This window comes from Adiantum capillus-veneris, chromosome 28 (genome assembly GCF_014529385.1).
Source record: "Adiantum capillus-veneris isolate H3 chromosome 28, ASM1452938v2, whole genome shotgun sequence".
NCBI classification, from domain to species: Eukaryota; Viridiplantae; Streptophyta; class Polypodiopsida; order Polypodiales; family Pteridaceae; genus Adiantum; species Adiantum capillus-veneris.
In genome coordinates, this window is record NC_140958.1 from 15,136,851 (window position 1) to 15,146,937 (window position 10,087).

At 40.4% G+C, this 10,087-nt stretch overlaps 1 protein-coding gene across 1 annotated transcript; it reads left to right on the forward strand.

Annotated features, from left to right (window-relative positions):
• The first annotated feature begins 535 nt into the window (after positions 1-535).
• Positions 536-913, forward strand: LOC147420089 (uncharacterized). Its single transcript, XM_086505081.1, has one exon. It carries the CDS (start codon positions 536-538, stop codon positions 911-913), a length of 378 nt encoding a protein of 125 aa, XP_086361207.1.
• Positions 914-10,087: the final 9,174 nt, after the last annotated feature.

Sequence of the window (10,087 nt, forward strand, 5' to 3'; positions counted from 1 at the left end):
GTACTTGTACATGTGCATCTCGCACAAGCATCAATCACCTTCTTATGAACTACTTGCAATTCAAATTCGAACAGATTGTACTTGATAGCGATTGATATGTACTATTTAAAACTATGAAGGGATCATAACCAAGCAAATAGAGGCCCATGAGGGCTTATGAGGCCCTATGCTTGAAAATGCTACATCTTGAGCTAGAGACGTCAGATTTCAGTCTTTACAAGTGCTATCCTAAGGTTTTTGGACATTCTAGATGCATTCGTAGTATGCTTTTTGTGTTTTGGAAACATCTCTATGTGTTATCTCTCATCACACATCACATCATTCATTAAGATTCACAAATTTTTGTGCACACTTAAATTGGGCTCTTGAAAAGCATTTTGTACGAGCATGCATCTAAGTGATCGAGCAAACCTGTATGTATGAATTATAAGAAATAGAATTTCAAAAAACTACTTTTGTATTTTCCAAGATTACCTCTCCCTATGCTGAGTTGACGTTTTTTACACGGCCCAAAATTGAGTCCAAATTTCTCTTAATGGCTTGGATTTTGGAGGCAAAAGATTTACTTCGGAGGACAGATGACCTGGAGGAAATTAGGAGGATTGCTTCTACAAGTCTTGTTGAGCTGCAAGCTATTAGACCATTGACAAATGTGGAGTGTATTTCACGTGGTCAAGGAGACGATGAGGCCAAGGATGATGGGAACATTATAGTGCCATCTAAGGATGGGGATGGGGATGTAGATATCAAGAATTCCTATGAGCATTCTATGGGTGTGGATCGTCAAAAGCGCAAGAACCATGGGACAAGTAGGCGACACAACCTAGCAAGACTGTTATTCAAGGAATTTACACGCAAGAATGTGACAATCGTGCATGGAGCTTCTTTAAAGTGTGAATATGCATTAACATAGAGGTCATCCTATGAGAGCGAGGAGATTGAAAACTAGATTCAAGCATGTGTGGACATGCAGCATTGCACATAGTGTGAGTTAGGCCAACCCCTTGTATTTTGTATTTGTGGATGATAAATAAGGAGAAGCTCTTTTCTGCGGTTCTTTTGGTTTTGGTCAGTCAAAGGACAACAATGTTGTGTGCCATCATTGTACCTGTTTTTGGCCTGCTAAAGCATTGGGCTTAGTGTTGGGCCCGTTTAGGCATTCTTCACTCTATGGCGTCCACGTGGAGATTGGAGGCGTGTGAAACTTTGCAGAGCTTTAAAGGCTTACAGGCGAATCGGCGAGTGCGTCCAAGGCAGTCCAAACAAGTCAAGCGCTCGCCTGAGCAACGCCCAGGGGCTGTAGCCTGCCACCCGCCACCAGTGCTTTCCATCACCCACGTGCCCTAGGATATTGGGGTGCTACGACTGTTGGTGCTTCCTCTTGCCGGGTCCAACCCCATGTATCAATCCATGTCCGTGCCTAGCTGTGGCAGACTACCATCGTATCACCCTGTTACGATCTCTGTTGCGTGTAGTTGATGCGCATGCGGAGCAGCCTCGATGTTTGTAGAGGCTTAAAGGCAGTCCACTACAGTCGGTTTACCATCTCTGTTGCGTGCAGTTGACGCGCATGCGGAGCAGCCTCGATGTTTGTAGAGCCTTAAAGGCAGTCCACTGCAGTCGGCGAACTAGTCTTTGAGAGGTTGCGGAGGGCGAGGGAGGTGCTCAGTACGACTGACGAACTGGTCTTTGCGAGGTTGCGGAGGGCGAGGGAGGTGCTCAGTACGGCTGGAGAGGGTTGGCTGTGTTAATACTATGGCGTTTTCAAAATCTGTCAATTTCAGAGTCTTGAGAAAATATACTTCTAGCCTATTTAAGGCTTAGGCTAGTGCTTGAAAAAAACCTAGGTTTAGTGTAATGCCACCTACAAATTTTGAAATTTACCTCTAAATTTTATATTTGAAGTGGGAAGACCTACAAAATTTTGAAAATTTACCTTGTTGTTTCGCTTATGTAAGTTTTTGGAAAAAAGTTTTTTTCGAGCACTGGCTTAGACCTTTCACGACTCTTTGTGTCAGTGGCTCGTGGTGAACTACAGAACTCAAGGTGAAATGGATTATGTGCGCATCATTCCCAATATTAAAAAATAATAAGCATGATCTCCTTTCTCTCGATTTGATAACATACCGTCAATGTCCCGGAAAAATGTGTCACAGTTTAATATCGTGCCGTCTTCAATTTCCAAAATGCCGGTTGAGCGCAAGGGGAAAAGGAGAAACTCCACCCCAAAATAGAGAAAAATAGTGTAAAAAGCTAGAAAAGTAACCTAATTTTCTAAATTTTCCTCTTGGAAAAAATAAGGAAAGACATTTTGTATGTTCGAGAAAATGTTTTTTCTTGAACATTGCATGCTGTTTTTTATTTCTAAAATGCTGTCAACCTCTACAATTTCCAAAATGCCGCTTGAGCGCAAGGGGAAAAGGAGAAATTCCGCCCCAAAATAGAGAAACATAGTGTAAAAACCTAAAAAAGTAAGCTAATTTTCTAGATTTTCCTTTGCAAAAATAAGGAAAGGAATTTTGCATGTTTAGGAAAATGGTTTTTCTCGAGCACTGCATGCCGTTTTCGATTTCAAAAATGTTGTGAACCTCAAAAGGGAGAAAGTGTTTCGCTGCAGGCAATCTTACGGAAAAATGTGTCTCAACTGAATACGATGCCGTTTTTTTATTTCGAAAATGTTGTCAACCTCAAAAGAGAGAGAAAAAGTGTAAAAACGCAAAAAAAAAGTACCTACTTTTCCAAAATTTCCTCTTGAAAAATGTTGTCGAGAAGAAATGTGTCTCGACCTAATACCATACTATATTCAATTTTGAAAATGCTCTCAACCCCAAAAGATAGAAAAATAGTGTAAAAACCCATCAAAAAATTAGCCTGATTTTTAAAATTTCTCGGCATTCGAAATATCCTTTTCCCACCAAGTCCTCAGGAAAAATCATTTTCTCGAGCATGCAAATTTCTTTTCACTGAGTTTATCAAGAGAAAATTTTAGGCTCGTTCATTCACTATTTCTATGGTGTTCAACACATGAGCATGGTGGGAACTCTGGACCATCAACACACACTTGTCCACTAGTTCATGAATCGCTTTGAATTTGATGTCACTTGTTCCATGTGTCTAAATGTGTCAAATCCATTTGGTAGATGTGATAGTAGGTTAGCTTTAAAACATAGTGAACCGTTGAGAAAGGCAAGGGAGCTTGTAGTATATAAGGAGTCTTGCTACTTCAAACATTAGTTCAAAAACATCCCTCTCCCTTATTGATCCTAAGATGCTTGTGACTCTGTGAAGTATTATTTCTATGAACTTGTTCATCCTTTAGCTAGGGTAGAGGAGCCAATAGGGGGACAGGTAACTTGGGGAGCTTGAATCTCCCTCCACCGAGCTCAGTTTTTTGCGCTGAGGAGCTCAATTTAATTGCCTTTTCATAAGCTTTCAGGAAAAATAATTTGGGATTGGTTGGGTTTGAAAGTCGGTAGTCGCGGCACGATTTTCGGAATCAAGTGTATTAAAAATCGGCATGAATAAGAACACCAATGGGGGCCAAAAGAGGTAAAATGCAGCCACAACGTCTTGAACCCACGCCCTGGCCAATGAGAAGGCTTTATTTCAAATGAACTAGCCGTTTCAACTCCACTTTTTTGTGCTTCTTTTGGTCCCCAAACATATTAAAATTAGGGGTTCATGTGTCTTTTCTCTGGGGGCCGTACCGCAACTGGCCCCTCTACCCTAAAGCATGTTCTTTACCCTTTGCTTCTTTTGAACACATCGAGTAATAATTCTGTGAACATTATTTACCATCCTCTCTTAGTATGGCTGCCTCTTCTTCCTCGCGAAATCCACTCGATGGACATTACGATGGCTACGGTGACAATGTCGAACCCATGTGCGATGCATCTAGTGATGTTCGCTCGATGGAGTTTGAAATGGTGACTCAATAGCTTGCTAACTTATAGAAAATGATTGATATATGCTTGGCAATAATGTGACTTTCCTTTTTGTTTTTACAGACTTACACAAGATAGTGCACTGTGACACAGCTACATATTTTTTGGGCCCCGATAGTGCCCTCGTTCTTGATCGTGTGTCTCCACTCCGCACAAGGAACGCTTCGAGCCTACCTAAGGTTGATGTTTCTTCTTCTCTTGGCGGTGGGCCCAAATCCCTCAAGCGTGTGGAACCAAGTGGTGCAATAGCACGTACACTTTCCAAGACGTGTGAGGCGACAATGGAACTAAGTAAGACTTGCTTGCACTGCGTAGACATTCTACTGTTGTATCCAACCCTTACGAGTTTTGTTTTTTGTTGTGGTAGCCAAACCTTTATTGGGGGGACCACCATCTGTAGTTGCAAAAAAAGAGAACGTTGCGTAGGGTGCCAAACTAGAAGCACATATTGATACTGAGTCTTGCCATGAGAATGTAATTCCCACTGGTTCATCTTCTCTTGTGCCTTATATTCCCACTAAGATCCCTCTATTGCGCATTGTTGACGTCACTAAAACTTGCCATTGTTTCGCATTCGAGGGGTGCATACTTAACCATTATGGAACCTACAAACAAAGCCTAGAAGTCGATAAGGATATGCGTTACCTTAAGGTAGACCTAGTTGATCCACTCAACACTGACACCATCACTTGTGCTGTTAGCGATCAATTTATTGAGCAATTCATTGACACCCTTACTATAGGAGACTTTGTCCACATTGAGAATGTAACTGTAAAAAAAAACTAAGTCAGATGGTTGCACATCTCCTAATGTACTATTTTTCAATGCTTCCACAGTTGTTGAAAAAACAAAGCCTTTTGAAGTCAGCCTTAGTTTCTACCCGAAGAGCAAAGTGCGTCAATTTTTGGATGAGGCACAGTCGTTGCATGCACAAGGCACCCGTACACACTTTGGAACTGTAGCTTTTGTTGTTATACAAGGCCATGCTAGCACTTCAAAAGCTGGTCTTTCCCAAGGTGATCTTGTTGTTGTAGATGGGCCAGCGGCTAAGGACTGTGCCACTGTAAGGCTTACTTATCTTCACCCTCCTATAGATTTACAACTTTCTAATATTTTTTCTCTCTTGCTATCACAGCTTAGCTTTGTGAATGCACGTAAAGATGATTACCACGCTATTTTTCGTGCTCTGGAGACCGATGTGCATCCTATGTTCGTTGCACGAAACATACGTTCCTTCACAGGTCGAAGCAATACACTCTCAGTCTTGGATATTACTATCCTAGCACATGTCAAAAGTCCTCGTCTCAAGCATCGTTTGGAGGAAGCATATAAGGCCCATATTCTTGATGTTGGTCACAACCAAGAAGTAAGTATTGATCTTGCTTTTCCTTTTTCATCATAATAACTCAAGAAAACTCTAACTCGTCAGGTGCCTCTACATAGGTAACTGGCACACTACACTTTGTGAATGTGAACTCAATTTTGGTGGAACGTTTCTGCGGTCAATGCAAATCTACTAAGATTCACCACCAACAAGAGGTGGACTTTTGCTCTATTTGCTCAAAATCTACAAATACTGTTTTGGTGCCCAAGCTCGAAGGAAAGATTTTGGCCAACAAAGCTTCCCCAATTGATGTTTCCTTAGCGGGTGACATAGTCGACAAAGTATTGCACCTTGACAAAAACTTTGTTGACTTATATGCTTCTGATGTGCTAGATGCACGTGAGCTACTAGCCTCCCTTGTTCGCACTTGTAAATTCACTGTCAACAAATTAGGCCTCATCACATCTTTTGTCGAAGAGACAAAATAGTGCTCCTCTACAACATTGAAGCTCCATCACCTCCATGCCAAAGAACACCCTTTGTATTATATTGCTTTCATCCATGCTCATCTTGTAAATTCCCATCTCAATATTTCAAAAGAAAAGTTCAAAAAATTACGCAGTTTTTTTAAATTTTTACACTATTTTTGTCTATTTTGGAGCGGCATTTCTCCTTTTCCTATGTCCTCAATCGACACTTTTTAAATTGGAAACGGCACGAAATTAACACAAACTAAGTCAGACGGTTGCACATCTCCTTATGTACTATTTTTCAATGCTTCCACGGTTGTAGAAAAGACAAAGCCTTTTGAAGTCAGCCTTAGTTTCTACCCAGAGAGCAAAGTGCATCAATTTTTGGATGACGCATAGTCCTTCCATACACAAGGCACCCGTACACACTTTGGAACTATAGCTTTTGTTGTTATACAGGGCCATGCTAACACTTCAAAAGCTAGTATTTCCCAAGGTGATCTTGTTGTTGTAGATCGGCCAACAGCTGAGGACCGTACCACTGAAAGGCTTACTTATCTTCGCCCTTCTATAGATTTCCAGCTTTCTAATATTTTCTCTCTCTTGCCATCACAGCTTAGCTTCGTGAATGCATGTAAAGACGATTACCATGCTATTTTTCGTGCTCTGGAAACCGTGTGCATCCTACGTTTGTTGCACAAAACATAGGTTCCTTCACAGGTCGAAGCAATACACTCTTAATCTTGGATATTACTATACTAGCACACGTCACAAGTCCTCGTCTCAAGCACCGTCGAGGAAGCATATAAGGCCCATATTATTGATGTTGGTCAGTAAGTATTGATCTTTCTTTTCCTGTTTCATCGCAATAACTCAAGAAACCTCTAACTCGTCAGGTGCCTATACATAGGTAACAGGCACACTGCACTTTGTGAATGTGAACTCAATTTTGGTGGAGCGTTTTCACGATCAATATAAATCTACTAAGTTTCACCACCAACAAGAGCTGGACTTTTTCTCTATTTGCTCAAAATGTACAACTATTGTTTTGGTGCCCAAGCTTGAAGGAAAAAATTTGGCCAACAAAGCTTCCCCAATTGATGTTTCCTTAACGAGTGACATAGTCGACAAAGTATTGCACCTTGACAAACTTTGTTGAGTTATATGCTTCTGATGTGCTAGATGCACATGACCTACTAGCCTCCCTTGTTCGCACTAGCAAATTCACTGTCAACAAATTAGGCGTCATCACATCTTTTGTCGAAGAGACAAAGTATTGCTCCTCTACAACATCAAAGCTCTATCACCTCCACGCCGAAGAACACCCTTTATATTATATTTCTTTCATCCATTGCTCATCTTGTAAATTCCCATCTCTCTCTCTCTCTCTCTCTCTCTCTCTCTCTCTCTCTCTCTTAGTGTGTGCATGTTTCATTTACTTATCTTCCTTCCACCGCATAGCGTAAGGGGAGGACAAACTGCATGTACATGGCTTCCTCAACCAACCATAATGCATCTTTTGAACAAATCATTCAAAATGAGATTGATAGTGCTTTCCTTGCTGATCACCCATGGAATAATAATGTTTTCCTCGTGCTCAATAAAATAATAAAGCCGTGCTCGTCATTATAAAAAATCACCAACATTATGATAGAGGCAGTGAGACTATCATTGGAGCAAACACCAATGATCACACCTTCTCTAGCACATTTGGCTTCGAGTGAACATCATTCCTCCATTTTGACCCAAGTATTAAATAGTCACACATCATCTATTAGTATGCACTTGATATTATCCATGTGTTCTCCTTGAGATTTAGTATTGCATGTGATGTTTATATTTATGGTGTGCCAATAACTTCACTCAAAAACACAACATTCAATAGTGGAGCCGACCCGCGACATTTCACAAAATCATTATTGTTGATAGAAGTGGTAACCTATTTTTTAACTTGGGGGACAACCAATCCTCACACAAACGCAAGCCTCGTACCTGGGACAAAAATGAGACAGAGTCATTGACAGCTTTGATTCTCCAGCAACCGAATGAACTCCCTATCTCCATCGCGAGGCAATTTGCTTGCTTGGGTGACGGAACGATTCGAGAAATAGGTACAATAACATCAAAAGTTAAAAAACTTAAGAAAAAAATACACCCCACAGCTCCGTCCAACATAAACATTGAACAAGCCTCCCCATCAAAAAAAACTATACAACAGTACATAGAAACAGCAAACGATGTTCCTATATATTGATGTTATAAATACGGACGTTAAATGTTTTTTTCACAATTAGCTCGAAAAGGGCGTAGGTCGGCACTTGGGAGGTCTAGAAACAATGAAATACACGAAAACTATGTTTGCACTTCATGCAGTCGTAGACGGCAAAAACATGGTGCACTGCTCGCCCAATTGAATTCCATAGGATTTAACCTTCCCTTGGCTACAGGAGAGAAGCTAAATCATTAGAAAGCCGCCTTGTATGTCCTAGGCTACCTTTCACCAAAATTAGGGAGCTTACATACGATGGCCAATTTGGCTTGCGAGGTAGTGTTGTTAATGTTTTGGCATCCTTGGGGAAAACACAATAAATATTTCCAAGGTTTATTCATGATGAAGCCTCAATAATAGTGGGTATTAAGCGTCGTCTACAGTACAATCATTGCTACCTTTCTAGGGTTGTTCTACCATTGCTTACAATGAAAGCCACTGTTCAACTATTGCAAACAACTTTATACAAGAACGAAAATATTGCTCTGAACAACGAGTGGGTAAGCCACTTCCATAGTCTTCATTGTCCTTTGCTTGATGATTTTGTCGATGACAATCAACCATAAGAAGAAGATGATCTAGCTACAGATGTCATGCTCCATGGAATTGAGTCATCACAACAAGTAGTAGATCACAACGACAAAATCTTCTTTGTAACTCCTGTCGAGGGAAATAATCCTTTGAGTATTTTCAAAGATGAATACTGTGAAGAACTTAGTTTGCCTACTATTTTCTATGGTGAGCCCCGTAAATACCATACACTTGCTAAGCATAAACATCAGCACGTGGCTCAATGGGAGCTTATGCATAGTGATAGAAAGTTCTTGCTAAATTTAGAGAATCTTTTTTTCAAAACAGTCAAAGTCATGACTCAAAAAATCATGGGATCCATTTGGATCCGTATGCTCAAAGGCAAGCTAAACCACAATACACTAGTGGACGCACAAGTTATTGGAGATACTAACATTGAGAAGGTCTTGTCTTCCCAACTTGGATATCATGACTTCGAGGCATTACGAACATCACCTGACTATAAAGAGAAACAAAAAAAAAACGCCTTCGCTATGATTAGACAACTTGGACCACCAACATTCTTCATCACATTTTTTGCAGCTGAGAAACGTTGGGAGCCCTTGATTAGAGCACTTGCTAAGCTCAACCCCATCACGCGTGCAAGCACACAGACAAAAGCATCATACATACGAGATTTGGTACGAGCCGACCCTGTAACAACAACCCGTTTTTACTTGAACCGATTTAATGGGATGAAGAAATTGCTAACCAAAGATATAACCATATTGGGAAAACTCAAAGATTACTTTCTTGTAACCGAGTTTCAGAGCCGAGGTAGCCAACATGATCATGGGCTCCTATGGATAGAAAATGCTCCTATCTATGGGAAAGATCCCAATGAAGATGTTGTGGATTTCATTGATAAGTACATAACAACTGACTCCATGCTCCTTTCTATAGATTTACAAGAAATTCAAACACACAAGCATAGAAAGACTTGCTTCAGAAAACGCAAGGGATGCCACTTTGACTTTCCTCGCTACCCAATGCCTTTTACTATGATTTTAGAACCCTGTCGTTCTCCAGATAACAATATCCAATACAAAAGAAAGAAACACAAACAAATCAAAGATAATCTGCTACTACTAGATTATAAAGCAAATATTACATTCAAACAGTGGCTCCTATCTATGGACCTTCGATTTAACGATTACATCGAAGCTATATCATCCACAATCTCATGCCCAACACTTTTGTTGAAAAGAAATATCAAAGATATTTACATAAATAACTTCAATCCAACCATTTCAAAGCTATGGGATGCGAATTCAGATATACAATAAATTCTAAATGCACACGGAGCAGCTACCTATTGCACCTCATATATAACAAAATTTGATAACACACTCATCAAAGCAATCAAAGAACAATTTGACTCTTGCATTGAAAACAATGCAACTACATACGATAGACTTCGAAAAATAGGAAACACAATACTAAACACACAGCAAATAAGCTCACAACAAGCAGTATATATTGCACTCTCCCTACCTCTCTACAGCGCAAC

Bases quoted from the DNA above. Each gene is read 5' to 3' on its own strand.
- LOC147420089 (XM_086505081.1), top strand. From the start codon at position 536: ATGGCTTGGATTTTGGAGGCAAAAGATTTACTTCGGAGGACAGATGAC.